Source organism: Corvus kubaryi, unplaced genomic scaffold (assembly GCF_017639235.1).
Source record: "Corvus kubaryi isolate FWS band 111438036 unplaced genomic scaffold, C.kubaryi_AGA036_p1.0 37397, whole genome shotgun sequence".
NCBI lineage: Eukaryota > Metazoa > Chordata > Aves > Passeriformes > Corvidae > Corvus > Corvus kubaryi.
In genome coordinates, this window is record NW_024581136.1 from 12,409,526 (window position 1) to 12,435,838 (window position 26,313).

The following is a 26,313-nucleotide window of genomic DNA, read 5'->3' on the forward strand; positions in this document are numbered from 1 at the left end:
AAGCAGCGCGGTGCCAACCTCCGCCACCCGCCCTCACCTCTGTCAGCCCCTCGGTGCTGAGCACCCAGCCAGATGAACCGCCCCCCCACCTTCCCTGCTAGACCCCCGCTCCACCCGCTCCTCTCCCTCGGCAGTGCCGGGGTGCTGGGCATGGTGCCTTCACACCCAGTAAATAGGGCAGGTTCCCGGGGGGTTTCTTAGAGGGGTGCTAGCTTGGGAGTGTCAGCCTGGGTGGGCAACACGGCCTCATGGTGTCCTTTGGGTGCACCCACATGCCTGGTGGAGGTTGGCACCAGTGAGGGATCGTCCCCTATAGGAAGCACTTGGCCCAAGACTTGCCTGTTTGGGGTGGGCATCACCCCACAAGTCCCACCCCAAGGAGCCCCATCCTCAGCGCCCAAGGGGCGAGTACAAGAGTGCTCCACCCCACAGCTGGGCACATCCACCCACATTACCCATAACCCTCACCCATGGACTCACTTCTCCCGAACCCCTCAGTCCCCCCTCCAAAACCCCTCGGTTTCCCCCAGCTCCAAACCTGGCATCCCATTACTGCCGCGCCCCCAGCCCAGAGCAAGGCACTCCCCAAGCAGCCCCCAGCCCCACTCTCCCCTGCTGCCGCCACGTCTCCCCTCCGCTATTGTCAGAGGGTTGCCTCTGCCTCTGTCTGCGAAATTAATTCGGAGGTGGAGAGGGAGAATTATGTAAAGTGTGGTTATTCTGGAGCGGCGGGGGAAGCGCGGCTGATGGCAAAGTGCCTTTTTGTGTGTTTAATATGCATTTTTTTCCAGCGGTGCATTTTCAGGCGGGTAATTTGCTGTCTTTTCAGACCCCGATCAGTATCATTTCTCTGGCAATGACAGCTTTTATTTGCACTGAAATGAATGCTGCAAAATTTCCAAGAAATAGCCAAGGCCCTGTTGGCTGCCCACGCCCGCAGGGCCAGGGCATGGGCACCCACCCCCGCAGCCCCCTGCCCACGGCCCCGCTTGGCAGCGGTGCTCTGGGGTTCTGGGCAGATGCGTGTGCCAGTTTGCACACTCCGAGTTCATAAGGCTGTGTGGTCCCCTGGCTCCCCCTTCCTGGAGCCCCATGTGCACATCAGCGTGTCACATCTGGGGTGGGTGTGTACACCCACACCAACGTGTGTGCATGTACAGGCACCCCTTGTGAACGTGCACAGCCCCCAGCACAGCACCCCCTCCCATGTGCACATGCACTCTCTCCTAGTTTATGCATATCCCTGCCTGTACACACACACACGTCCCTCCCTCCTTGTGTGCTGGGGCGGGGGGGGGAGGGGGCCAGCTCGTATCCCCCTGAGACCTTGGCATAGCACTGCTGACCCAGAGCACTCAGCCAGCAGGAGGGTTTGGGGGTCCCCCATTCACCCTGCTCTAACCCAGCACAGCCCAGCCCTTGGGGAAGCCAAGGCACAGAGGGGGCAGGCACAGATGTGTGCTCTCTGCACAGCCCATCCCCTCTGGGCACCGACAGCAATGGGTGGGAGGCTGGAAGAGACGCAGGGGCGTGAGTGTGTCTGTTTGTCTGTACCTCTGGATGTTGGGAAAGAGGAAAAATGCTGTTTGTGTAGGTGTGCGCTGCGTGGGCGTTGCGTGCCAGAGCTGGTTTACCGGAGCCACGGTGCCGGCATGCAGTGCTGCCTTTGCAGCGGCCGTGATGCTGCAGGTACACAGCTGGCTGTGCATGTGCGTGCCCGGGTCAGCCCCCTGCCCGTGCCCCCCAGTGTGTGTGACAGTGTGGCTGCAGCGGTGCCATGGGCACATGTGTCCGTGTCTGTGTGTGGCCATCTCTGACTGGGACAGCAACCCTGGATGTGCCCAGGCACATGTGGCCCAGGTGTGACAGGAATGGTGTCACAGGGTGCCCATGCATGTGCAATGCTGCACCCCCCTACAATGCTGTGGAGGGCTGCATGGTCCCAAACCTGGGGTCCCATACACCCCCAGCCCCAGGTCTCCAGCTGCAGAGGTGCTGGTGCCTGGCAAGGCCAAGGTTAACTCTGCTGAAGCCCATGGGCACAGTGAGGGGAAGCTTTAATTTAATGAAGTGTGAGGCTTTTTATGGGCTTTTAATTACGTGGTGATAATTAACATTATAGGCCTCCGGGTCCCGCTGGTGCCCGGCTGCCCTGTGCCAGCTTCCGACTGTTTGTAAATAAATCCTGTGGGATGCATGCTGCCCACCCCAGGGCACCCAGCTCCTGCAGCAGGGAGCAAAGCCAGCCCCAGCTCCCTCCTCCCCCCCAAGGGCACAATCCACTGCAAAATGTGGATCTCCACCCTTTCTTCCCTCCAGCTGCACCCAACCACCTGGGTTTTTCCAGCCCTCTGCCTGAACAGAGCTGGCAGCCAGCAGTGCCAGGCTTGGTGAGAGCAGGCACAGACAGCAGTGCCACACTTGTCACTCCTGTTGGAGCCCAGCCTGGTCAGGAGCAGCCCCCCATGCCAGGGCTAATAGGAAGCAATCCATCAGGCAGTGCTGGGCACACTGCCCACCCACCAGGATTTATCGTCCAGCACCCATGCAATTTCCTGCCCTCCTCTAATCAATAAGGGAGGGCAGGGGGCAAGGCCAGCTGCCCCCTGCAGGTTATGATGGGTGTGGGGAAATAACAATGCCCCAAGAAACAGGTCAGGAGAAGCAGGTGTGTGGGTAAGGACCCCACCGTAAATCATTTCCCCATTTCCTGCCAGGACCAGGGGATCAGCACCCATGGGGGTGGAGGAACTACAGATTAAAGTATCCCCCCCCATCCAACAGCACTGGGGGTGCTAAGCAAGATTCAGGGTGCCATACCCTGCAGCCAGTAGGGCTGGCACCCGGCTGCTTCCCCCACCCACACTCACACACAGGGAGCCCAGGCCTCCAGGCTCCCCTCCCCCACCCCTTCCCATTTAATTTTTCCTAATGAAAGGCAGGAGGATGGCGGGGAGCCGGGGCACCAAGGTCGAGGCTGCCTTTAATCAATCCCCGCTGCTGGCTGGGTGCCCGGAGGAGCTGGTGGAGGAGAGGATGGGGGCTGCGGCAGGGGAGGAAGTACAGAGGGGTGCAACTAAGGGGCTCCCAGCAGACAACTGGGGCACCCAGTGCTTGGCCCCCACCATGACCCTGCTATGCCCCTCCCCAAAGAAAAGGCACTGTGAATGCACTGTGCTGCCCCTCTGGCACCAGAGCTGTGCCCAGATCCTGCCAGGGCAGCTTTAATCCTCCGCAGGAGCCATCCCCAAAAATCAAACCCCCTCCCTGCAGCCACCTCCCACTGTGGGGTATCCTCTTTGTCCACCAGGGTGGGGATACTGGAGCCATCCTCAGGCTCAGGCTGCTAAAGGCACTGGGCAAAGGCATCTGCAGGGACCCAGGGGGAGCCAGGTGTGACCTAGAGCTGGGTGCTGGTGACTGCACTCACCCCGTGCACCAGCACGGTGGGGCCCAGCCCACGGGTGAGCAGCTCCAGCTGGTGCAGGTAGAGCGGGTAGAGGCTGGTGTCGGCCGGCGGCCGTGGCAGGTACAGGAAGCGCACAGCTGGCGCGGGGCTCTGCTCCAGGACCAGTTTGTTGGCGGCACACACGTACTCATCTGACACTTGGGTAGTGTTGGTCGGGAAGTTCACAACCCCTTCCTCCTCTTCCTCCTCCTCAGCTGGCCCTCCTGGGGGTCCCCGGCAGGTTTGCCAGTGCAGGCGGGTTATGGAATCCCAGGGCACCAGCTGGATCTGGGCCTGGATGCGCAAGTCCTTGAGGAGCTGGCGGAGCTTCTCCTCCTGGGCATGGGGCATGGTGCCCGCCTCCACACAGAGGAAGAGGCGCAGGCGGGCCCGGCGCCAGGCCCGCGCCATGTTGAGGACACAGGCCATCTGCAGCAGGAACAGGCTGCAGGTGTCAGCGTAGCGGGCGCTGTCAGGCCGCAGCAGGTTGACGGGCCAGACGTGGATGGTGGGCGGGGGGCTGGCGGCCCGCCGCAGCTCCCAGGCCTTGTCCAGGCTCTCCAGCTGCCGGGCCAGCAGGACATTGCGGAGCATCTTCAGGGCATCAGACACGATGCCCACATACTCCCGCGCTGACAGCAGCTTGGGGGTGGTGGGCGTCCGCAGCGGGGGGAAGCCCAGGGGGACCTCTTCGCGGGCGCTGGTGAAGGCGGGGTGCTGGGCTAGACCATCCTGCGGTGCCTCATCATCGTAGAAGCCCAGCACCAGGGTGTTGGGACGCATCCCGCCTGCCAGAGAGACCATGCCAGCCCAGCTGAGCAGAGGCAGAGGGCTCCACCAGCCCTCCTGACACTGCAGGTGCCAACAAGCCACAGCTTGACTTCGGGAGCCTTCAGGATCACAATCAGATATATCCAAGACCTGACCCAATTTTGGCACTGCCCACACAATACCTCTCCAACTTGGCTTTGGGACTGCCCACACCAGGTGTTTCCAAACCCCTTGGCATCTCTCATCCAGGTGTCTTCAAGCCCCTCAACACTGCCAAAAGAGATGCTTCCAAACCCCAACTTGCCTACCGCACCGCTCACCCCAGATGTCTCCAAGAGCAAACCTGGCTCTGGCATCGTCCATCCAAATGCCTCCAAACCCCTTGGCACTTCTCAGCCCACAGGGACAGCAGGATGGACCCTCACCCATGTCCAGACCAGGCACCACTTACCAAGGCCAGAGGTGAAGAGGAGCTGCCGGACACCGTGCCGCACTGAGGGCGCAAGGGTGAGGCTGACAAAGGCCTTGACATTCAGTTTGTCCACCAAGCTCAGCCACGAGTCCTGCTGGGGCTGAAGCGGGTCTGAGGGCAGCATGTCTGGGTGGGGAGCAACACCAGCATCAGCTGGACAGATATCCCATACTGGGGCTAACCCTGATGTCCACCCCTGCTGCAAAACCAGTGCCAACCCCTGTGCCCACCCCAGCACCCATGAGACGGAGAGGGGGATGCAGGTGCTTACAGAGAGAGATATAAAATTATACATAAATGTAGAAAAAGCCCCCAGGCAACCCCATCCCCACTCCCCAATTTCAGGCCATTAGTCACCACAGCAACGGCAGGGAAGTGGGGAACAGAGCCTGTGCATCAGCCATGACGTGTGCCAGGAAGAGCCCGCGTGTGCAAACCAACACACACCAGGGTGGAAACATGCCCGAGGCACCTGGCCACACAGCAGCAGGCAAGAGGTGAGGATGGACACGGGCACACACGTGTGCAAGGCTGTGCTGAGTGTGTGCCCACGTGTGTGCTGGGTGTGCACAGGCGCTAACCTGGGTGGCACATGCCACGTGTACATGCTGACACCGACACGTGCAGGAGCCCCGTGGGCACTTGTAGGGGTGGACACTTGTGCACACACATGCACAAGTGTGTGCACAGGAGGCATGGGACAGACACAACTCACTGATGTCCCTCATACCAGCCAAGCCCAATGTGCCACACATGTGCCCAAAATGCTGACATTCCCCAGCCATCAGCTGGGCAGCAGCGTCAACCCAAGAACTCCGGGAGCTCCCAGGCACCACAGCAAAGTGCAGAGGCCATTAGCACAGGAGACAGTGCAGATCCTCACCCAAGTCCTGCAGCTCCACGTGGCCCAGGACGTAGAGGCCGCTCTTCTTGAGGTCGTTGACAAAGTCGATGAGGCGGGCGCTGCCTCGCGGGTTCTGCACCATCAGCAGCATCTGCGGGCGCCAGAACTTGACATGGTCCTTCCGCACATCCAGCATCAGCAGGTACTTCCGCACCTGGAGGACGGAGGGAGGGAAACAGGTGAGGAATCCTTTTTGTTTCACCAAACCACCCCCTGGGGATGCCAGTCCTGAGGACATGCTGCCCAGGACAGAGCTCAGCTGCCATGGGGACACCAGCTTTCCACCCCATAAGGGGACAACAGGAGGACAGGGCTCACCTGATGAAAGATGAGGGCCTGGCTGATGTAGCCCCAGGTGCTACTGGGTGAGAGGTAGTGAAGAGCAAGGAGGAGGAGGAGCAGGAAGCCCAGGCTCGCCGAGGCTGACACGGGGCTGATGAGGAACATCATGACGCAGCAGCCTGCAATGCCCAGCAGGCACGTGTGCCAAGTGAAGTACCGGAAAGTGGGCCTGGAGCAGGGAGGAGGGGACACCTGCTATCATGTGGTGCCCATGCTGACTGTAGGGAGGGCACAGCAAGGGGAGCTGTGCCAAAGGGCCACACCAGCCACCCCCAGTGATTCTGCTGTACCAGCCCAGGGCATGTCGGGCACCCCATGCACCTGGAGAAGTTATGGAGGGGAGATGGCATCTCCCAGGGCACTGGGCAGCCTGTTTCTGCCAGCCCTGGGCAAACAGGGCAGTGATGGCCATGGGGCTGGAGTTGTCCTGGCACACCCAGGTAGTATTGGGCAGCGCCGGCAGCCATAGTGCCCGCTCATTCTGGTGCAGGGAGGCGGAGGCAGGGAGGCGAAAAGCTGTTATTTTCTCTAATTGCTGTTTTTCCTGAAAGGTAATTAAAATCCTTTTCCACTGTGCTTGATGGAGACCTCAGTGATGGGAGGGGGGGAGGCACCCAGATGTGGGGTGGGCGAGGGGCCTGTTGCTACCCACCCCAGCAGGCTCCCCCCTCAGGCACTGATCCTGCCCTATCTGTGCCCAGCCAAGGGAGCGGTTGGGCAGGGCGGATGGGGGCCAAGCCCCAGCCTGGCACAGGCATCAGCTCTCCCTTGGGAATGGGGCCTTTGGGGGACTCCCAGTCAGTGCCACCCAGCCCTAGCTGGGCAATCCCTCTGCCCACCTGGGGGACCCTCCCTGCTGTGGAGCCACAGCATCCTGCACTGAGGGCAGTGGGCATCACCCAGGAGGGAGATCAGACTCCCCCTGGCCATTCCGCCGTGGCCCTTGCACCCCAGATTTGGGCAGCCCTACCAGCCCAGCCTCACACCAGAGTACCCTACACCCTGAGCCCCAGGCTGGGGCTGCCTGCCACACATACTCCCTCTTCCTGGAAGATTTTTTCTCCTCCTCCCAACCCAGAATCCCCCTTCCTCCCTCCCCCCCTTCTCTGTTAGTTTAATTAGCGCTAATGGAAAGTGGGCTCCATCACTGCTTGGCAAACTGCCCGGGGGATGCCGGCTGGGCACAGGCTATAAATTACCTCTGGAAAGCCTAAGGGGAGGGGGCGGGTGGTACCCAGTGGTGCTGGATTTATCTGTACCCACTCAGCAAAGCTGTGCCAGCACACGAGAACCGTGCCAAGCCAGTGCCATTCCAGGACCTGTTCCCTTCCCAGGGATGGAGGTGTCTCTGTCCCCCTAATGCCCAGGAGAGGCGTGTCCAGCATCTCCGCCCACCCTCCCATCATAAATTTCAGGCACAGGGATGGCAGGGGAATCACAGATAGAAGAAGGGAGGGGTGGGTGCCTGCCAAGCATCTCAGCACAGCCTCTGTCCCCTGTGCCAGTGGGTACCTGAAATTGGGGGCCGAGGCCCATTCCAGTGCCAGGCAGGCCAGATTGACAGTGGCATAAACCAGGAGGAAGAAGGTGGTCACGACACTTGCAATGGTGTTGAGCTTCCCAGAAAAGAGCACAACCTGCAGAGAGCACAGAGTGAATGCATACCCTGGGATGGCACCTCAGGCATGTGCCCAAGTCATCCCTGTCCACTTGGGGTGTATCCCAGGGGTATGATGGGTAAGAACACAGACAGGAATCCCTGCCCTTTTTTGTCATTTATCCTTAATTTATGGGATACCTCCCACCTCAGGAAGGGAAGGGCATAACTGCAGCAGGACACCCAGGGCAGGGCTCCTGGGGGAGGAATCCCCAGGGGCAGGGGGACATGCCAGGCTCCACAACACCCAGCCCAGGTGACAACCCACCTTCACCCAGCGAGGCCAGGAAAGGAGCATCGCTGACAAACTCACCTGCACCACCAGCCAGGAGATGATCACTGCCATCACTGGGTTCCCACTGGCAGATGTCTTCTTGGCCAGTGCCAGTGCCCGGCCTGCAAGGTAGAGCAGGGAGGTTGAGCTGGGACACCCCAGCAGGCACCCACAGGTTCAGCCACCAGCCAGGAGTCCCATCCCCACCCTGGGTGCTGGGGCAGGGGCAAATTCCAGGGCATGCAGGTGACTCAAATGGGCACACGCCAAACCATCACCCGTACACCAAGAAGGGAGTTCCTTGGTGTCAGGGCTGGTCCCCAGCAGGGACAACCTGCTGAGTGGGCTCCAACAAGTGCCACTGCACTCTGGGCACTCACCAAAGAGATCATCCCGGGCCAGAGCATACAGGATGCGGGATGCCCCAATGAGGTTGCTCATGGCTGCAGAGAGGGTGGCAGCGTAGATACCCACGGTTACCAGCGGTGGGAAGATACTGATATCACGCAAGAAACCATAGTCCTTCTGCAGGAGGATCCTGGAGGGGGACATAGACACACTGGCATCCATCTCAGCCCAGGCGAGCATGCCCTGGCATGGGAACAGGTGGCTGTACCTGTTGCAGGTGGCACACATGAGGAAAGCCAGCAGGTTGTAGACGAGGTAGGTGAAGAGCACAGCAGAGATGGTGCCCCGCGGGATGGAGTAGCTCGGGCGCTTCAGGTCCCCTGTGGGCAGGAGCAGGGAGCATTAGTGCCCACAGGCACAGCACACCCCTGATCTCGCCCAGCCTCAGCTCCCGTTCCCAGTGCCACCCTGCCAGGCACCTCCTGTCCATACCTGACATGTTGGAGCCTGCCATGATGCCAGTGCAGCCATTGAACATCACTGCGAAGACGGAGCTGAAGCTCATCATCTGCCCGGTGGTGTAGTCCACCCCATACCCACCTGCAGGACACATGGGCAGGGGCTGTGACAGGCTGCCCAGGGTGGCACAGCCCCACCACAAGCCCTCTCCTTGATGTCCCCACACACAAACTACAGGAGAAACCACCCCACAGCGCCTGCTTTGGGCCCACAAGCTGCCCCCACCCTCCAGCAAGCCCCATGTGATGTGGCAGTCCCAGTGGGCACAGCAGGCAGGGTGGGGGAAGACTCTCCTCACCACCCAAGTTGTCTCGCAGGGTGTCAAGGGAGAAGCCGGTGAAGAAGCCGTTATCGGTCTCAGTGCCGTTGAAGTGGGGCAAGTGGATGGGCACTTTCAGGGGCCGTGTGGCAAAGAAGCTGACAAGGATGGTGCCCAGGACAGCTGCGACGATGAGGAAGATGAGGAAGGTGGCCTTGGCATAGATGGAGGCGCCCACGAGGCACACGAGGAGGCAGAGCGCTAGCAGCACGGTGCCGTAGAGCAGCTCGTACCAGTAGCTCTGGGGCAGGACGTGGACGCCTGTGCCTGCTTCTTGCCCTGGACAGAGACAAGTCAGGATCAGCAAGGCTCAGAGGGGGCATCACTGGGAGCTGAGAGCTACCAGTGTTGTGTCAGGCATGATGGGCACCAACTCCCTGGCCAGAGAGCTGAGTGAGCCATGCTGGCTATGCTGGGCATGGTGCTTGGCATGTCTGGTACAGCACTAGGGCTGCTCGGGTAAGGGACACCTGCTGTTCCCTGCCACCACGCAGTGGAGTACTCACCAGGTGGGATTCCAAAGCTGTCCACCACTGCCTCCACCAGCCCCAGCACGTAAAGGGCACTGCCACACACATTGGCCAGAAAAAACATGATCCCGATGCTGCCCCCAAACTCTGGGCCCAAGGCACGGCTTATCATATCTTGCTCGAGTCAAGGGAAGATGTCAACAGCACAAACCACCATCAGATGCTCCCATCCCTCTCTCCCAGGCCAAGGGGGTCCCAGCCTCAGCATGGCACCCCAAGACCACTGGGTAGTCACCCAGCTTTGTCCCACATGCCCTGTCCCAGCAGCACCCACAGCAAAGGATACAGTAAGCTCCTCCGGCATCCAGTGCCCCGTTGGTGGCAATGGCACACACGGACAGCACCGTCATGCCAATGATGAAATATGCCACTGCGAACATAGCCAGGGCCTGGTACAACCCAGCATGACCCACCACGAACCCTGCCAAGGAAGGGGGAGGTCAGTACGCCCATGAGCTGAGTATGGACAACCTGCAGGACAGAGTCCCTGGGTACTGCAACCACGCAGACTTCACCCCACTGAGGCACGCAGCCACTCCCATCCCTGTGCCCACAGCTTCCCCCAGGACCTGCCAGCCCCTTCCCTTCCAGGATGAGGATGCTCTCACCTCCCACCCACAGCAGCACCCACCAGTGTCCCCCACACTCAGGGTATCTCCATCTTCCACCCGTGTCTGGCCCAAGCGTACCCAAAAACCAAACAGGCAAGGGGCTCTGCTGCTGGGACCCCTGTGCCCCTCTGTCACCGTTGTTCCCCAGTGTGGGGAGTCAGGAGCTGCCCACAGGGATCCCGCAGCTGCCCTGCTTGCCTACAACACAGCAAGAAGTAGAAGCAGTCCGGGTGTCCCTGCCAGCCACGGCACTGCTCCCCGGGGGGTGGGTGGGTGTTCCTGAGGACAGGGGGTTCAGAGGCCCCCCGGCCCTGCCCGGGGTGACGGGAGCAATCCCGGCTGGCGACATTGCGGGCAGGAAGGGGACGCCCGCGGCTGTCTGTGGGCGATGCCCTATCTCAGCCACAAGCCAGGCCGCGGATGTGCCCGCGGGAGAGGCAAGGGGGGGTGACCGGGGCACCGGCACCGCAAGGAGCCCTTGGGGCGACAGGCTGAGTTTGGGGGCACCCGCTGTGGTCCCGAGAGAGCCGGAGGGTACCTGAGTGCCAAATGCAAGGGTGGGCGGGGATGTTGGTGGAAATAAAGGGGTGCCCCAAAAGCACTGTGGGCATAAGTACGAGGGGCTGCTCACCCTGGAGATCTGGGGAGTACGTGTGAGGTGTGGGGGAAGCGGGGAGCTTGATGGGGAGAGCCTTGGCCCCTCACAGTGGGAAAGTTCCTCTTCCTGGCAGCTTTCCTTCCCCTCCACCTCACACTTCCCCTACAGCCCCACGGTCCCCGGGGTAACACAGCCCCGGGCTGGGGAGGGCCAGGTCAGGCAGGGAGAACCCGGTGCCCGCTGCGGGGTTGGGGGGGGGGTCAGAGCCTGTATGAGGACCCCGAGCAGGGGAGTGGGAAGGGGGTGAGTGATGACAGGAGAAGGCCGTGCCCCAGCTTGGGGGGGTCTCCCAGGCAGGGGAAGGGTCTCAAGGCCCCCCGCCATGGCCCAGCGGGGCTCCCCGGGCACGCAGCCAACTCCCGCCCTAGGCTTTCCGTGGGCGGAAAGTGAAAGAGGAAAAGCTTTTCCCGTTCCCGGACCAGAGCAAACATCGCCCGCCCCTGCCTGCCCCGGCCCATGCTAGGGCACCTACCCCCTTCAGCCCCAAAAGGCTGCCAGCTGCCCCAGTCCATGCCCATCCTGCCCCCTACTTCTCCCAGGGGTCACAGTAACAGACACATAACCCAAACTGGGGGCAGACTGGGAAACAATGTGTGCCCTTTGCACACACACAGAGGGACAGCTGAGTGTCTGCTGGGGGACACCAGGGTTCTGCCCCTGGGACACTGGGTGGGATGCGGGAGAGAACTGGCGTGCTGGAGCCTGTCACTGGAGGATGCCTGGGAAGCAGCGGTGTCCCAGCACTGGGAGGGGGGGGACAGGTGGACATGAGGGCACAGAAATCCCGTTTAGAGAAGGCACTGGAAGACACAGGAGTCCTAATCCAGGGACACCAGGGTTTTGAACTAGGGTCCCTTACAGGGGTCCCTAAGGTCCTAATTGGGATCCTGTCCTGCAGGTTCCTGTCCCTGGGTCCCGAGGCCCGAGCCCCCATCCTAGTGGAGTCAGGTGGGGACACACAGCACTGGGACCCCAGGCCGGGGGCCTGAGCAGGGAAGGGCACGGGAACCCCAGACTGTGGGCACTGGGGTAAGCACTGGAGGGGAGCACTGGGACTGCAGCAGAGACGGAAGCTCAGGAGAGGGCACTGGCGACCCAGACTGGGCGGTTCGGGGCTCCAGAGGCGGGGGCCCCGGGATTAGACGGGGGCCGGGCTGGGGGTACCAGGCAGGGCTGGTGACTCTCGGGGGCCTCGGGCCGCGGCCGGGAGAGGGGGGCACCCCGGGGGCGGCGGCACTCACCGAGGCGCAGGAAGAGGACGACGCTAAACATGGAGAGCAGCGTGGGCACCACAACGCCCAGGAATGTGGGCAGCTTGCGGGGGGCGGCGGCGGCCCGGCCGCGCTCCCGGCCCCGCTCCTCCTCGGCCGAGCCGCCGCACAGGCGGTACGTGAGCAGCGCGCTCCGCTCCGAGCTCGCCATGGCCCGGCCCGGCCCGGCTCGGGCCCCGCCAGCCCCGAAAAGCGCCCGGTCCTGGCCCCGAAAAGCGCCCGGCCCCGCCCGCCGACCCGGTCCCGACCCGCCGGGCCCCGCCCCGCCCATGGCCTCGCCCCCCACACGGCCCCGCCCACGACCCTCCGCCCAGGCCCCGCCCCCGGCCGCGCCCCTCTGATAAGCCCCGCCCCAGTGATAGACCCCGCCCCGTGGGCCCCGACCACCGAGGCCCCGCCCCTTTACCGGCCCCGCCCACAGCCCCCCGCCCTTGTCACGGACCCTGTCCCAAAATGCTCTCCCGTAGTGATCCACTCCGCCGCCCCCCCCAGGCCCCCCCCCAACACCCCCCCAGTGACTCCCCCCGCAGCCCGAGTCACTCCACACCCCCAACCCTCGCCCCTTCCGGGGTCTCCGCGCTCGGGTACCCGGCACTGTCCCCCCTCTCGCGTCCTCCGAACTCGCCCCACACCTCCCCGCACCCCAAAACCCGCCCCTGCATCCCCACGCGCCGCCTGTCCCCGACCCTCCAGCGGCCAACACCCTGATACCGACCCAGGCAGCCCCGCGGCCCGGGCATCCCCGGGAACTCCGGTACAGCCCCCGCCAATGCCCGCTCCCCCGCCCCGCGGCACTGCCGGCCGGGGTCGGCTGCCCGCGCCAATTACCGGACAATCGGGGCCCCGGGGGCACCGTGCCCCCCTGCCCGCCGCCGGGGCTGGGATCTGCCCGGGCCCCGGGGTCCCACTGCCGCCGCCCGCCCGGGGCGGCCGAGCGCCTCGCCAATTAGGTTAATGGGGTTGGCACCGGCACCGGGGCCGGGAGCGGGGGGCACGGTGCGGCCGGGGGCGAACACCACTCCGGCCTCAAGCACCCGCGTGGGTGCCGGTTGCGGTCAGCAGAGCGGTTGGACCCCCACGCGTCACGGGTGGGGGGATCCGTGCGGGGACACCGGGGCTGGGCGCGAGGCCGCTCCCCCGTGTGCCGTGGTGCTGTGCCACCCGACTCGTCCCCGCCGTCTCCCGTGGGGCGGAGGCACAGCGTGCCCCCTCGGCCGAGGTGGGAGCCCGCGGGGCCGGGGCTTTCATCTGCGGCAGGCCTGTCGCCGTGCCAGCCGCGGGCAGCCCGCGCCTTTGATGTGCCACTGAAGCGGCATTGTCCGCGCCCCGCTGGCACCATCGCGGCCGGGAGGACCGCGGGGAGCGCGGGCACGGAGCCGCTCCTGCCCCTAATGGGGACGAGCACACCCCGGACTCGAAATGGGGATGGGGACACGGGCACCTCCTGCACTTAATGGGGACAGAGAGCGGGGCGTGGGTGCCCCCCACGGAGTACAGAGATTTGAGCATGGGCACCCCGTGTTCCCCAGTGGACATGAGGACACAGGTACTCCCTGCCCCTAGCAAGGACAGAGGTCTGGACCGGGGCCCTAACAAAGATGGGCACCCCACAAATGGACATGGGACCCAAAAAACCCAGTCCCTTTTACAGGGACAGAGGTGGGAGCACAGGCGTCTGCTGCACCCCGAAGGGGTGATGGAGGGGCAGCTGCACTCTTTCACCAAAAGAGCTGAGGCTCGGCCAGTGGGCAAAGGAGGGTGGCAATGGGGGCAGGACGGTGGCATCCTAAAATGTGGTGCCAATGACCACCCGAGCGGCAGGCACGGAGCAGACTGTCCAGCTGGGCTAGTGAGAGTAGCCCACCCCCATCCCTGGGGCCAAAGCTTCCCCCAACCTGGGCCCGGGGCTGAGGAAGACAACAAGCAAGAAGGACACGGTCCCACGTGTCCTCCCCGGGTCACGTCCTCCTTCCCGCACCCCAGGCAGGACAGGGGATACTAGAGGTACGGAGGGGGATCCCCGGGGGCAGCCGGTGCTCATCAGTGCGGGGGTGCAGTGCCCTCGCGCGGGGCGACCCGTTCAGCCAGGGTTGGGCTGGCACAGAGAGCGGGGACCACCCGCCCCGGACACCCCCCGCCTCCCCTTCCCCCGCCTTGTCCGCCCGGCCGCTCCCGGCCCGCTGCCCGCCTTTGAAACCGCCGGCGGGGCTCCCACGCCCAGCCCGGGCCCCCCGCGCCCGCAGCCGCCGGTGCGTTCCCACCCGCCCGGGGCCCGCAGGAGGGAGGGTGGCGCGGCCGGGCCTTGGCGTGAAAATGATCAAGGGCCGCGGGCAGCGCCGGAGCGCAGCGCCCGTCTGATGCTGCCCGCCCGGAGGCCCCGTCGAACAAAGGCGGCATTGAGGCCCCGGCTGCGCCCCCCCCGCGCCCCCCGCCCCGAGCTGGCATCTTGGCGCGACATTAATGAACTCGCCTGTTTGTGCTCCCCCGGCCCCTCTCTCCTCCCACTGCCCGGGGGGCACCGTATATATCCATCCCTCCTCGCCTGCCTCGGGCATTTCGGGGGCTCCCCCCGCCTGCCCCCCTTTGCCCGCCCGGGGATGGAGCGAAGAGGGAAGAGGACACGGGGCGCTCTTCTCGGGATCCGCCTGGTCCCACCCGTGCTTTTGCTGCCGCTGCTGCAGCTGGTGGGGGGAGCTCCCCTGGGCCAGGGGCTGTACCCCATGCCGGCCAGCATCCTGCAAGGTCAGTGGGGCACAGGGGCGGGGGCGTCTTTGCGGGAGAGTTTGGCTGCAGATGGGGTGGCTGCAGGAGACAGGACCCTTGGGTTCACTCTCAGGTAGGGAGGCAGCACAAGCAGGATGGCCAGGTCCCTGTCAAAGCCCCCCAGAACCTGGGGCATGCCTGCGCTGCCTGGACTGGGTGTCAACTGCTGCAAGTGGCACTGGGGGACACGGGGGATACAGGGAGTGCTGTGGTTCATGCCCTGCGGCCCACCAGCACTCCCTCTTGCCCTACTACCTGTGCCAGTCTCAGGGGACACTCTGCCAGGGCATCGCCAGCAGGAAGGTGGCTCTGCATGGGTACAGGTGGTCACAGGTAGGGGCACACGGGGGGATGAACACATAGGGCAGGCACAGGACTGCACACACATGGGCACACGCAGGGACATGAAGATGTGGGCACATGGACCCTGGTACACACAAGTGTGCACTCACAGGTGTGCACAAGGGTACACATGTGGACACACCTGCCTGGGCTCACACCCTGTCTCCATGTACAATGGGTACACACAGACCTGGGCAAACATCCAGATGTCCATGTGCCAGCTCCAGAAGGGAGGTGCCACTGGTGGCTGTCACTCTAGGCAATGTCAGTGGGTGACAGGCCATGCCCAGCCTGACACCCACCATGGAGATATCAGGGCACAGGTACCAGGCAGGCTGGGGGCACCCCATGGCTGTGGTGGGGGGCAGTGGTGGGAGCTCTGGGGGTCTGAGCACCCCGTGTGTATCCATCAGCACTGTCAAGCCGGGGGACGCTGGTGCTGGAGGCGGCACTGAGGAGCGCATTGCTGGCACTGGAGCGGGCACTGTCTGAGCAGCAGCGGCAGCGGGGCGCCTGCGGGCTCTGTGCCCCCTGCCTCTTCCCACCCTGCGCCAACATCACCAGCCACTGCCCACGTGAGTCACAACCCCATTACCTCCACTCCCCCCAGGAGAGCCTACCCAAACAGACCCCAGGATCCCCAGCCAAACACAGCCCAGGGGTCCTATCCAAACACCATCCCACGCCCAGCAGACCCTAGCAAAACCTGCACCCATGCCTGAAAACTACCCAAACACTTATTTGGATTCCTACGGAAGCACCACCTCATCCCCCATAAATCCTATCAAAATGACAGCCCAAGCTCCTACCCAAACCGTACTCATACACACAAGCTTAACCTACAGACTTTTACCAAAATAGTGCCCAGACTCCTGAAATATATCCCTAACTGCTAGAGACCCTGCTCAAGCAGTTCCCACCTTATCTAGATCTTACCCAATCACCTGGAGCCCTATCCAAAATGTCACCTGATCCCTTGTGAGCTTTTCAGATATTCACCCCAGAAGACCCTATCAAAACATGCTGACTCCACAGCCTATCATGCCCCCTTCCCACCTACCCCAAAGCACAGTCTGGGGTGGCCGGGCAGAGGAGCACAGGGAGGACACAGTGATGCCCACAGCCCTGCTGTCTTTGCAGCACCAGCCATGCCCCCCACCGTGCCCCCCAGCTGCCAGGCCCTGCTGGATGCCCAGGCACTGCCTGAGCTGCCCCAGCGCAACTGGGCACTGAGCCAGGCCTGTGCCCCCTACCAGCGCCTGTGCCCACCTGAGGGGGCCCTGCACACCTGCACCCCACTCAGCGCCCAGCTCTGCCGCCACCGCCTCCAGGAGTGCCGTGAGTGGGCACCCACACCCCCCAGCTCCTCCCAGAGATGGGAGACCCTACAATAACTAATGGGGTATCCCCAGGGGACGCTTGGAAGGGATATGGGATGTTGGGGTGACAGAGGGTGCTGAGATGGAGTGGGGAGATGGTGGAGGTGGGGGTATGATAGAGTGATGAAGGATCTCTGGTGGGATGGAAGGTTGGGAGAGACGGAGGGATCTGGGAAGAGAATTGGAGATTTGGGGGATGGAGGCATTTGGAGCGATGAGCAGATTGGGCTGGGCTGGGACATTGAGGGGTGATGGACAACCCTGAGGTGGGAGAAGTGGGCAAGGGGAGATTGGGGACACTGAGTCACTGGGGGTGACGAGCACTCCCTGAGGTGGTACAGGGGTGTTTGTTCGGGATGATGGGGGTCCGGAGGCACCGAATGGAACTGGGGCGATTTGAGGACAATAGGACTGTGGTGGTGACATCGGGAGGGAGTGTCCCCACATACCATGACAGCCTGTCCCTGCAGAGATGGTGGCTGCAGCCCCGGGTCCTGACGCAGCAACGGAGGCGGCAACGCCAGGTGAGCCGGGGCGACCCCACCGTGCCCACGCCACCCCCCCACCACGCCGGCGGGCGCCCCTGGCCCCCGGCTGCCTGCTGGGCCGCGGGGCAGAGGTTAGCGTCGGCAGCTGCCGGGCTGCGGGGTGCCCCCGGCCCTCCGCCCGCTCGCCTCCGTGAGCACGATGAGGCTTGACAGCGCGCGCCCGACGCGCCTCGTCTCCCGCCACCCCCTCCACCTGCCACGGCCATCCCCGGCCACCCGTGCCCACCTGGGAGACGGGTTGTCCCAGCAGCCGGCCTGCAGGACGTCCCCTCACCCCGACTTTGTCCCCCAGGGAGCTGTGGGCGCCGCGGGGGCCCACAAGTCAACGCCACGGCCCCTCGAGGACGCATCATGGGCGGCAGCGTGGCCCCGCGGGGCGCCTGGCCCTGGCTGGTGTCGGTGCGGCTGCACGGGGAGTTGATGTGCGGAGGGGTGCTGGTGGGGCGCTCCTGGGTCCTCACGGCGGCACACTGCTTTGGCGGGTACGGTGGGGGCACGGCAGTGCGGGGATGATGTCCTTGCAGAGGGGGGCACGGGGTGGTACCGTCACCCGTGTAACTGGCTGCGCCCACCCCGCCAGGAACCGGAACGAGCTGGCGTGGACAGTGGTGGTGGGCGACCACGAGCTGGGCAAGCCGGGAGCGGGCAAGCGGGCAGTGCCTGTCCGGCGCATCCTGCCTCACCCTAAGGTCGGTGGACGTGGGCACCACCCTCGCCTCCCTGCACATGCCCCAGGGACCCCCACTGACACCCCCACATCTCCTTCCAGTTTAACCCCAAGACGTTTCACGGGGACCTGGCGCTGCTGGAGCTGGCAGTGCCGCTGGCCCCGTCACCCACCGTCAGCCCCGTGTGCCTTCCGAGCGGCTCCGCGGAGCCCAGCCCCGGCACCCCCTGCTACATCGCAGGCTGGGGCTCCCTCTACGAAGGTAAGAGACACCGTGGGGTGTTCCCCTCTTTGCCCTCTCTGGTGCCCTGCCCCAGCGCAACGAGGCAAGGCAGAGGGGTGCGGAAGAGGGAGATGTCCGGGCACAGGGGACCCGGTAACGGGTGCCTTGCTTGGCAGAGGGACCAGCAGCTGACGTGGTGATGGAGGCGCAGGTGCCCCTGCTCAGCCAGGAGACGTGCCGGGGTGCCCTGGGCAAGGACCTGCTCACCAGTGCCATGTTCTGTGCTGGGTATTTGTCTGGAGGCATTGACTCCTGCCAGGTAACACCATGACTTTGGGACTGTCAGCGCCCCACTTCAAAAATCCCTCATGGCACACAGTGCCGGGCACGTACCACAGCCCGTCAGCATGGCTGGGGTCCCAGCCTAGCCCAATGCACAGGCATTTCCCCTGCAGGGTGACTCAGGGGGCCCGCTGGCGTGCCAGGACCCCACTTCGCACCACTTTGTCCTCTACGGTATCACCTCGTGGGGTGATGGCTGCGGTGAGCGGGGCAAGCCAGGAGTCTACACCCGCGTCACTGCCTTCACGGACTGGCTGAGTCTCCAGATGGACCGTGAGTGTCACTGGCTGCACCGCAGGGGGGACAGAGATGCCCAGGGGGGTTTCAGCACTCATGGCAGCACTGGTTCCCTCACAGCTGCCCCTGGCAGCCGAGAACCGAGCTGCTTCGACCTGCTGGCTTTGGCACAGCTGCCCCCTGAGCAGCAGTCCCCTGAGCGTGCCCGTCTCTGTGCCTTCTACGCCGGGTCCTGCCGGGCATCTCAGGGCCGGGCCACCTGTGCCCGCCTGGCTGAGGAGACCTGCCATGCCAGGACGAGACGATGTGGTGAGCTGGGGGTCATGCCAGGGCTAGGGTGTGGGGAGGGACCCCATTTCTGGCGTGGGGCCAGGGCCATGTCTCTCCCTGTGTGCCCACAGAGCTGCACTCCTACGCCCAGACCTTGGTGGATCTCCTGCACCGGGCTGGGGACTTCATCCGAAACCAGTTTGATTTTTCCTTCCTCACCCGCACTCTGCCCCAGCTCCTGGGCAAGATCTACGGGCACTTTTTCCCTCCTCGTGTCCGCAGAGATGCCCCAGGTACTCTCCCAGGCTGGACTGCCCCATGCTCATTTGGGGTCCCATCAGTCTCTCCCATGCTGGTGGTAGGAGAACCAGCAGCCTGGTCTGGCTTCCCAATGGGGCTCCTCTATTCCTTGTCTCTCCTGCCCTTTTCTTGTCCCCGCAGGCCTGGCTGTGGCAGGGGGCCACTCCAGCCCTACAGCAGTAGGACCCCACAGACCCCCCAGCAGGTGAGGCATGGTGGGCCACGGGATGAGGGGCTAAAGGGGTTGGGGAGGTGGTCGAGATGCTGGTGGGCACTGGCATGCCATTTTGGGAACAGCCTGAAGCATTGGGGTCCTGTTCCTGCTGCAACCAGAGCACCCCCCCGGCATGCCCAGGTAGGGTGCAGAGTGTGGTACTGCCCACTCCCTCTGAGCTCGCCCCATTGTGCTTCCAGGTGGGGGGACAGGCAGCTGCCCCCCTTTGCAGAGCTCTTTGGGGCAGTGGGACCCCAGTTGCAGGACTGGGTGGAGGCTCTGAGGACCATGGCAGGGGGCAGCCCCCTGTCCTGGCAGCCAACACAGGACAGGGAGCAGCTCCCCGGGGAGACGCAGCTCTTCCTGCAGGTATGTGGGGAGGGACAGGCTGGGGGACCCCCTATCCTCTTGTGACTGTGCTGCCAGGGACCAAACCCCTTCAGTTCCTCTGTGTCCCCTCCTGACATCCCTTGGGTCCATTGTCCTCTGTGCAGCCACAGAAGTGGCATCGGTCACTTTGCCACCACGGAGGGGACATCTTACCCTCCCCACCTGAAACCTGTGCACCCGAGTCCAGCCAGTGCAGAGCCAGCCATGAGTCTGACCCTGCAGCTTAGGATCTGACCCAACACAGCCACAAAGCAGTTTCATGTCACCAATGCCCTGTCTGACACCAGCACACCCATGCCCTGCACTCTGCCACCATGCACACAGCTGTGCCCACGGGTGCCCTGTGCGTGCCCCATCACCCATCCTGTCCCCCTCTTCCCTTTGGCAGGGTGAGGATGTGGTGGAGGAGATGGTGGGACAGGGACGAGCCTTCCTCACCCAGCTGCAGGCAGAGTTGGACCTTGGCACCACCCTGGAAGCCATGGAGCCACAATGGGCATCTGGAGAGCTGACAAGGACCCCCATGCCAAGCCGTGAACCCCGTGAGCCTGGAGGGACTGGGGACAATGGGGCAGCAGGGTGTCCACCCACTGTCCGGCTCTGTGCCCGGGCAGTGCCCACTGGGAGTTTTACACCTCTCTCGATGTCAGGGTCTGCACCGAGGGAGAAACGTGAACTGGTGCCCACGGAGCTGCCCAGAGTGGAGGAGGAAGAGGAGGAGGAGGCAGGCGCAGGCAGAGGTATGCTCCCACAGACCCTATGGGGTGCCATGCATCACTGTGGGGACGGTGACAAGCCCAGCCTTGCACCCTTTTCCCAGGGCTGTCCCATTTCAGTGGGACAGTCGTTTGCTGTATTCCCCCCTCTGCCCATGCCCCCCTGGTGTCCCCAGAGCAAGGGTGCTCCTCCCTGCGGTGGGCAGCAGCACGGTGCCCCCACGATTGATCCCTGATATCCCCTCCATGTCTCTCCTGCCCGCCCCCGGGGTTGCAGCCTGCCCTGGCCTCAACGAGTCGGCGGTGCGGGTGGGCGCGGTGCGGGAGCTGTACGCCTGGGTGCTGCGGGTGCCCGAGGCAGACCTGGCCATGACCTTCCAGGAGGTGAGTGCCCCATCTGGCCGCTCCGAGCCACACGCCCTGGCAGCCAGGCAGTGCCATCCCCCAGCCCGCCACTGTCCCACTCTGCCCATGCCTCCCCTGGGACTCACGGTGCTGTCGTCTCCCCACAGATCCTGGTGGACTTGGGCTCCAAAAACACCAAGGGACTGTACCGGGCGCAGGTTCGGGCCATTGTAGGGGGCCGCCCCACGTCCTTCACGGGCCTCGTGGGGCTGGAGAGTGACTCACTGGCCCGCAGCATGCCCGGCCTCGTAGCTCTGGCACTCGAAGCACTGAAAACCTAATGGTGCCCCTGGGGCAGCGTGCCAGCATGGGGAGAGGGCACGGGGGCAGGTGTCTCGTATGTCCTTCAAACACACTCCACTCCCTGTCTCAGGCTCTTCCACCCTTTTGTCCCCAGTTGTACCTCAGTCTCTCTTCCCACCAGCACTTCCTTACTCCCCCAGAGCAATGAGGCCCTGCTGGGTACTTGAAGCATCTCAGCCAGGAATCACAGTCCTCCTTTCCCCTGGGACCCCCACCTTGGCAAGCGCACTCTCACCCCAGAGGCACCTGAGCTGTTATTTATTTGTACAGAAAAGGTTTATTTTTCAATAAAGAAGGGTTATATTTTCCAGTAGCTGGCAAATGTGAAGCGAGTGCTGTGCCACACAGTGCTGGCAAAGTGGGTGACAGTGGTGGGACTTTTCAGGGGAGCTATGACATCCCATTGCATCCCCCTTCCCATCCCCCCCGTACTCAGAAGTGATACCTCCAGCCTTGGTTCCTGCTGTGCCCACCCTGGCACAGACTCCCTAGCCCCCTCCTCAGGGGTCAGACCCCTCCTGCACCCACAGCACAGCACTGGTGCTCACCCCGGTGACACCCCATCAGAGACCCACATGAAACCTCCCAATGCAGGGGCCGAGCACGCCCTGGGTCTGTGGTCAGTGGTGGGTGCCACCCCTGTGCTTGAACATCAGTGGGTACCCTGGGGACCCTGCCATGGGGACCCTGCCACTCTGAGCAGCATCACAGCGACTGCTGAACAGCAGAAAAGGGACAACTCTTTCCCATGCCCAGCAGTGCCTGTGCTGGGGTGCCCAGCCTCAGCATGATGGGCTGGCACCTGTGGGGCCGGCAAGGGCAGCTGTGCCTGCCCATCTCCCCTTCCCTGCACGTGGGGGTGCCGGAAGAGAGGGGTTGGAGCAGCTCTCTGGTGCCGGTACCCTTCCCCCTCAGCACCTGGCACCATCCATCTCCCACTCCCTCCGGCAGCCGGACATCCGTTCAGCCAGGCCAGGCGGGGAAGCAGCCAGGGCCTGGCACGGCGTGAGGGCACCGCAGGCACCGCATGGGGAACCTGCTGCAGCAGCTGGCCCTGCTTGGGACACTGATGCTGTCGGGTGAGCAGGGTCTGGGTCATGGGGTGCCCTGTTGCTCTGCTGCATGGGGTGCCCATGGGGTTATGGGCCCCCTCAATGGGGTTGGTGGGGGAGGATGGTGGCAGGGTCCAAACTGGACACGAGGGTCCCCAGGGCTGGGGGTATTTCCTGGCAGAGTCTGTTCACTGCATGTCCCTTGTGCTTCTTTCCTGGCTGTGCCATCCAGAGCCATGTCCCTGCCTGGGCTATGTGCTGTCAGTGCAGTGTCATTGTATCCGTGTGTCCCTGTAAGTGCCTGTCTGTGCCAAATCTATGACAACGTGTCCCTGCACACACCAGGTCCATGTCCACGAGTCCATGTGTGTTCTGTGTGTACAGCCACCTATGTGCACGGTTTCACCATGTCTGTACCCAAATGTCTCATGTCTGCGTCCCTCTCTGTGCTGGGTTTGTATCTGTGTGTCCCTCTGTGTCCGTGCCCACGTTCTTGTCCCATGACCATGTGTGACCACGTGTGACCATGTGTCTGTCATTCCTGCATGTCCACGTCTGTTCTCCTGTGCAGCACTGACATGCAGTGTCCTGGCTTGTTCCTCTCCCCTCTATTCTTATACCACCCTGCCCTTGCCAAGCATCCCTAGGGGGTGGCACTGGCCCAGTAACCCCTGAGTCCCCTGGTTTGCCTCACCCCACACCCCCCAGGTGGACTCTGTGTGAACCACGAGGAGCGGCTCATCCACCACCTGTTCAATGAGAAGGGCTATGACAAAGAACTGCGCCCTGTGGTCTCCACTGATGAGGTTGTGGATGTCTACCTGGCCCTCACCCTCTCCAACCTCATCTCACTGGTGAGCCCCAGTGGGCAGGCCCCACTGTGGGGTACCCCCCAGCCATGCCTCACCCCCAGGGCTGGTTGTGTGGGGCAAGCCCTGAGGCTGCTGTCCCAACCCTGGCTGGTGAGGGTTGGGGGTCCTGGGCTGGGGACACACCCTGGCATCTCACTGCCCCACATTGCTGTTGCAGAAAGAGGTGGACGAGACGCTCACCACCAACGTATGGCTCGAGCACGTGAGTAGGGACAGGTGTCACAGCATCAGTTTTGCCACCACGGGGTGGCCCAGCATGGTGAGGGGGTGACCTGAGGGTCCTCCCCTCCAGGGCTGGACCGATTACCGCCTGCAGTGGAACAAGTCTGAGTTTGGGGACATAGAGGTGCTCCGCCTGCCGCCAGACATGCTGTGGCTGCCTGAGATAGTCCTGGAGAACAAGTGAGCTGTGTTTCCATTTCCCCTCCCAAACCTTCTGAACTGCTCCCAGCACATGTTCAGGACTCCCCTGGCCCCTTCTGAGCCCTGCCATCACCTTGTCTCCCTCCCGGCACAGCAATGACGGGCTCTTTGAGGTCGCCTACTACTGCAACGTCCTCATCTACCACACAGGCTACGTCTACTGGCTGCCACCCGCCATCTTCCGCAGCACCTGCCTCATCAACGTCAACTTCTTCCCCTTCGACTGGCAGAACTGCTCCCTCAGATTCAGGTGCTGTGTGGCTGGGTCAGGGCAGCAGGGTGGGCACGTCGTCCCCTCGAGTGCCTGGTGCTGCCAGTGCCTCCCTTGCTGTTCAGGTGCAGCAAGGTGGGGCTCTGTAGGTGAATTGGTGGACTAAGCCCATCATGCTGGAGGTCAGGGTGGGTTGGGTGGTGAGTACCCAGCAGCCCCTCACTGCCTGTCCCCCTGTGGTCCAGGTCGCTGGCATACAGTGCCCTGGAGATCAACATGCACTTGAAGACGGACACTGACCCAGACACAGAGAAGTCTTACCCAGTGGAGTGGATCATCATTGACCCCGAAGGCTTCACAGGTAATGCTGGTGCTCTCTGCCATGTCCCGTGGCAGTGGGACACTCTGTAAAGGGCAGGGGGGCACTCTGGAGTTGGGGCACACTGCCATGGAGAAATTCCACTACCTGGGGCTTTGGCATCCTGGCACTCATTCCACCTTGGAATGCTATCCACACCCTGGGGGGAAGACTGGTGCTAGTGGACCTGGTGAGGATGGTCATGGCAGGTATCCCCCATGCTGTGTGCTGTCTCCTGTGCCCTGGCAGAGAATGGGGAATGGGAAATCATCCATCGCCCAGCCCGCAAGAACATCTACCCTGACATTCCCCTGGACACCAGCGAGCACCAGGACATCACCTTCTACCTCATCATCAAGCGCAAGCCACTCTTCTACATCATCAACATCGTCACACCCTGCATCCTCATTGCCTTCATGGTCATCCTTGTCTTCTACCTGCCCGCTGACAGTGAGTGAGCCCTGTGGCATGTGTGCCAGGAATGGGAGTCACATCCATGGGGCACCTCCATGTCCCGCACCTGCACCAGGTCCTGGGGCGCTGCAACACCCCAATGCCCAGCATGAGGACATCCTGTAACTGGAATATCCCCATGTAGGACACCATCACCCCAGCCAGGCATCCTGGCAGAGGTGCACTTGGGCACAGGATATCCCATGCATGACCCCAGGGTACTGCCATAACAGAAAACCCCTATATGGGGCACTGTATCATGGGACACTGAAAGGGCAACCCTGGCACTGGGGGCTCTGGTAAAGGTACCTGGGGCAAGGTTTGCCCTGAGCTCACCTGTTCTCCAGGTGGTGAGAAGATGACCCTGGTAATCTCAGTGCTTCTGGCCCAGTCTGTCTTCCTTCTGCTGATATCCCAGCGCCTGCCTGCCACTTCCCACGCCATCCCCCTCATTGGCAAGTGAGTCCTGGGCACCGCTGGGTGCAGTGGGGACATTGTGGAGTCCCTTGGTGCCAGACGGCAGCTCTGCCTGCACCCAGCCCCTGTGGCAATGCCAGCTCCAAGACCATACTCCCTACCAGGTATCTGCTTTTTATCATGCTTCTGGTGACGGCCGTGGTGATCATCTCCGTTGTGGTCCTCAACTTCCACTTCCGCACCCCCAGCACCCACGTCATGTCTGACTGGGTCAAAGAGGTGAGCAGGGTGTGGGCTGGGGTGGGTGCACTGGTGGGTACAAGGGTCGCACTGCATGGGCATGGGACAGCACAGCCCTGGCATTGCATCTGTGCCACATGAAGTTTGTGGGAAGAAAGTGGGGACAAGGTAGCAACACACTGGGGAGGTAGCCAAGGGACATGACACCCTCTCTTGTGTCCCAGGTCTTCCTGGAGAGCCTGCCCCGGCTGCTGGGCATGACACAGCCATCCGAGAGCCCGGTGGGTGCCCCGTGCATCCGGCGCTGCAGCTCAGCTGGCTACATCGCCAAGGCGGAGGAATACTTCAGTGTCAAGTCCCGCAGCGAGCTCATGTTTGAGAAGCAGTCGGAGCGGCACGGGCTCACCAGCCGCGTCACCCCTGCCCGTGAGCCACAGCCCCTCCACAGGGACACAGGGAAGGGTCCACAGCCCCTCCACAGGGACACAGGGAAGGGTGGTGGCATTGGGGTCTCCAGGGTTGGCAGCCCTTCAGAGCCCATCTCACTGTCCCCCCTTGTCCCCAGGTTTGGCACCGCCGGGCATGGATTCAGGCGAGGAGCAGCCCTACGAGCACATCAAACCCGTCATTGACAATGCCAACTACATTGTCAAGCACATGAGGGATGAAAACAGCTACAATGAGGTGGGGCCATGGGCACTGGAGGGCAGGGGGGCTCCCTGTGCCCACTGTGCCCCCACACTGCCTGGCTCCCGGCTCTCTCCACAGGAGATAGACAACTGGAAACGTGTGGCCCGGACCCTGGACCGCCTGTGCTTCTTCCTCATCACCCCCATGCTGGTGGTGGGCACCCTCTGGATCTTCCTCATGGGCATCTACAACCACCCGCCGCCACTGCCCTTTGCCGGAGACCCCTATGACTACCGAGAGGAGAACAAGCGCTTCATCTAGGGGCGTGTGGGGATCCCATGTGCCAGCCTCTCCCCCACCTGTCTTGGTTTGGGAAAATAAAGCTGGGTACTTCTTGCCATGGGGCACTGAACTGGTGGCTGCCCTTGGTGTGT

The 26,313-nt window shown here is 63.0% G+C and overlaps 3 protein-coding genes across 4 annotated transcripts; 2 read left to right on the forward strand and 1 right to left on the reverse strand.

Annotated features, from left to right (window-relative positions):
• Positions 1–2,076: 2,076 nt before the first annotated feature.
• SLC12A9 (solute carrier family 12 member 9) lies at positions 2,077–12,342 on the reverse strand. Its single transcript, XM_042042316.1, has 13 exons — positions 12,095–12,342; positions 9,871–10,005; positions 9,561–9,698; positions 9,034–9,333; positions 8,709–8,816; positions 8,485–8,596; positions 8,249–8,406; positions 7,908–7,990; positions 7,450–7,574; positions 5,914–6,106; positions 5,575–5,749; positions 4,671–4,817; positions 2,077–4,236 (listed from the first exon to the last, which is right to left on the reverse strand). Exons 1-13 carry the CDS (start codon positions 12,273–12,275, stop codon positions 3,401–3,403), a joined length of 2,691 nt encoding a protein of 896 aa, XP_041898250.1. The 5' UTR covers positions 12,276–12,342; the 3' UTR covers positions 2,077–3,400.
• A 2,322-nt stretch (positions 12,343–14,664) lies between these two features.
• Positions 14,665–21,536, forward strand: PRSS56 (serine protease 56). Of its 2 annotated transcripts, XM_042042371.1 has the most exons (17): positions 14,665–14,866; positions 15,643–15,804; positions 16,370–16,567; positions 17,079–17,132; positions 17,449–17,638; positions 17,737–17,845; positions 17,926–18,085; positions 18,223–18,365; positions 18,502–18,661; positions 18,746–18,934; positions 19,027–19,188; positions 19,337–19,400; positions 19,610–19,778; positions 20,188–20,341; positions 20,450–20,539; positions 20,793–20,899; positions 21,028–21,536. In XM_042042371.1, exons 1-17 carry the CDS (start codon positions 14,722–14,724, stop codon positions 21,199–21,201), a joined length of 2,430 nt encoding a protein of 809 aa, XP_041898305.1. In that variant the 5' UTR covers positions 14,665–14,721; the 3' UTR covers positions 21,202–21,536. The 2 variants fall into 2 exon arrangements, with proteins under 2 accessions (XP_041898305.1, XP_041898306.1); XM_042042372.1 differs by lacking the exon at positions 14,665–14,866 and having other exon boundaries at positions 15,724–15,804; positions 16,486–16,567.
• A 97-nt stretch (positions 21,537–21,633) lies between these two features.
• CHRND (cholinergic receptor nicotinic delta subunit) lies at positions 21,634–26,291 on the forward strand. The gene is made up of 12 exons (XM_042042375.1): positions 21,634–22,302; positions 22,984–23,129; positions 23,305–23,349; positions 23,440–23,549; positions 23,665–23,820; positions 24,027–24,142; positions 24,389–24,589; positions 24,940–25,051; positions 25,174–25,288; positions 25,474–25,675; positions 25,815–25,933; positions 26,018–26,291. Exons 1-12 carry the CDS (start codon positions 22,251–22,253, stop codon positions 26,198–26,200), a joined length of 1,557 nt encoding a protein of 518 aa, XP_041898309.1. The 5' UTR covers positions 21,634–22,250; the 3' UTR covers positions 26,201–26,291.
• The last annotated feature ends 22 nt before the right edge of the window (positions 26,292–26,313 follow it).

Bases quoted from the DNA above. Each gene is read 5' to 3' on its own strand.
- SLC12A9 (XM_042042316.1), bottom strand. From the start codon at position 12,275: ATGGCGAGCTCGGAGCGGAGCGCGCTGCTCACGTACCGCCTGTGCGGC. The intron at 9,699-9,870 runs GTATCCTTTGCT...GACTCGAGCAAG, and splicing joins GGATGCCGGAGGAGCTTACT to ATATGATAAGCCGTGCCTTG. The intron at 7,991-8,248 runs GTGAGTGCCCAG...TCTACCTTGCAG, and splicing joins GGCCCGGGATGATCTCTTTG to GCCGGGCACTGGCACTGGCC.
- PRSS56 (XM_042042371.1), top strand. From the start codon at position 14,722: ATGGAGCGAAGAGGGAAGAGGACACGGGGCGCTCTTCTCGGGATCCGC. The intron at 15,805-16,369 runs GTGAGTCACAAC...CTGTCTTTGCAG, and splicing joins CATCACCAGCCACTGCCCAC to CACCAGCCATGCCCCCCACC. The intron at 18,935-19,026 runs GTGAGCTGGGGG...GTGTGCCCACAG, and splicing joins TGCCAGGACGAGACGATGTG to AGCTGCACTCCTACGCCCAG.
- CHRND (XM_042042375.1), top strand. From the start codon at position 22,251: ATGGGGAACCTGCTGCAGCAGCTGGCCCTGCTTGGGACACTGATGCTG. The intron at 22,303-22,983 runs GTGAGCAGGGTC...CACACCCCCCAG, and splicing joins TGGGACACTGATGCTGTCGG to GTGGACTCTGTGTGAACCAC. The intron at 25,676-25,814 runs GTGAGCCACAGC...CCTTGTCCCCAG, and splicing joins CAGCCGCGTCACCCCTGCCC to GTTTGGCACCGCCGGGCATG.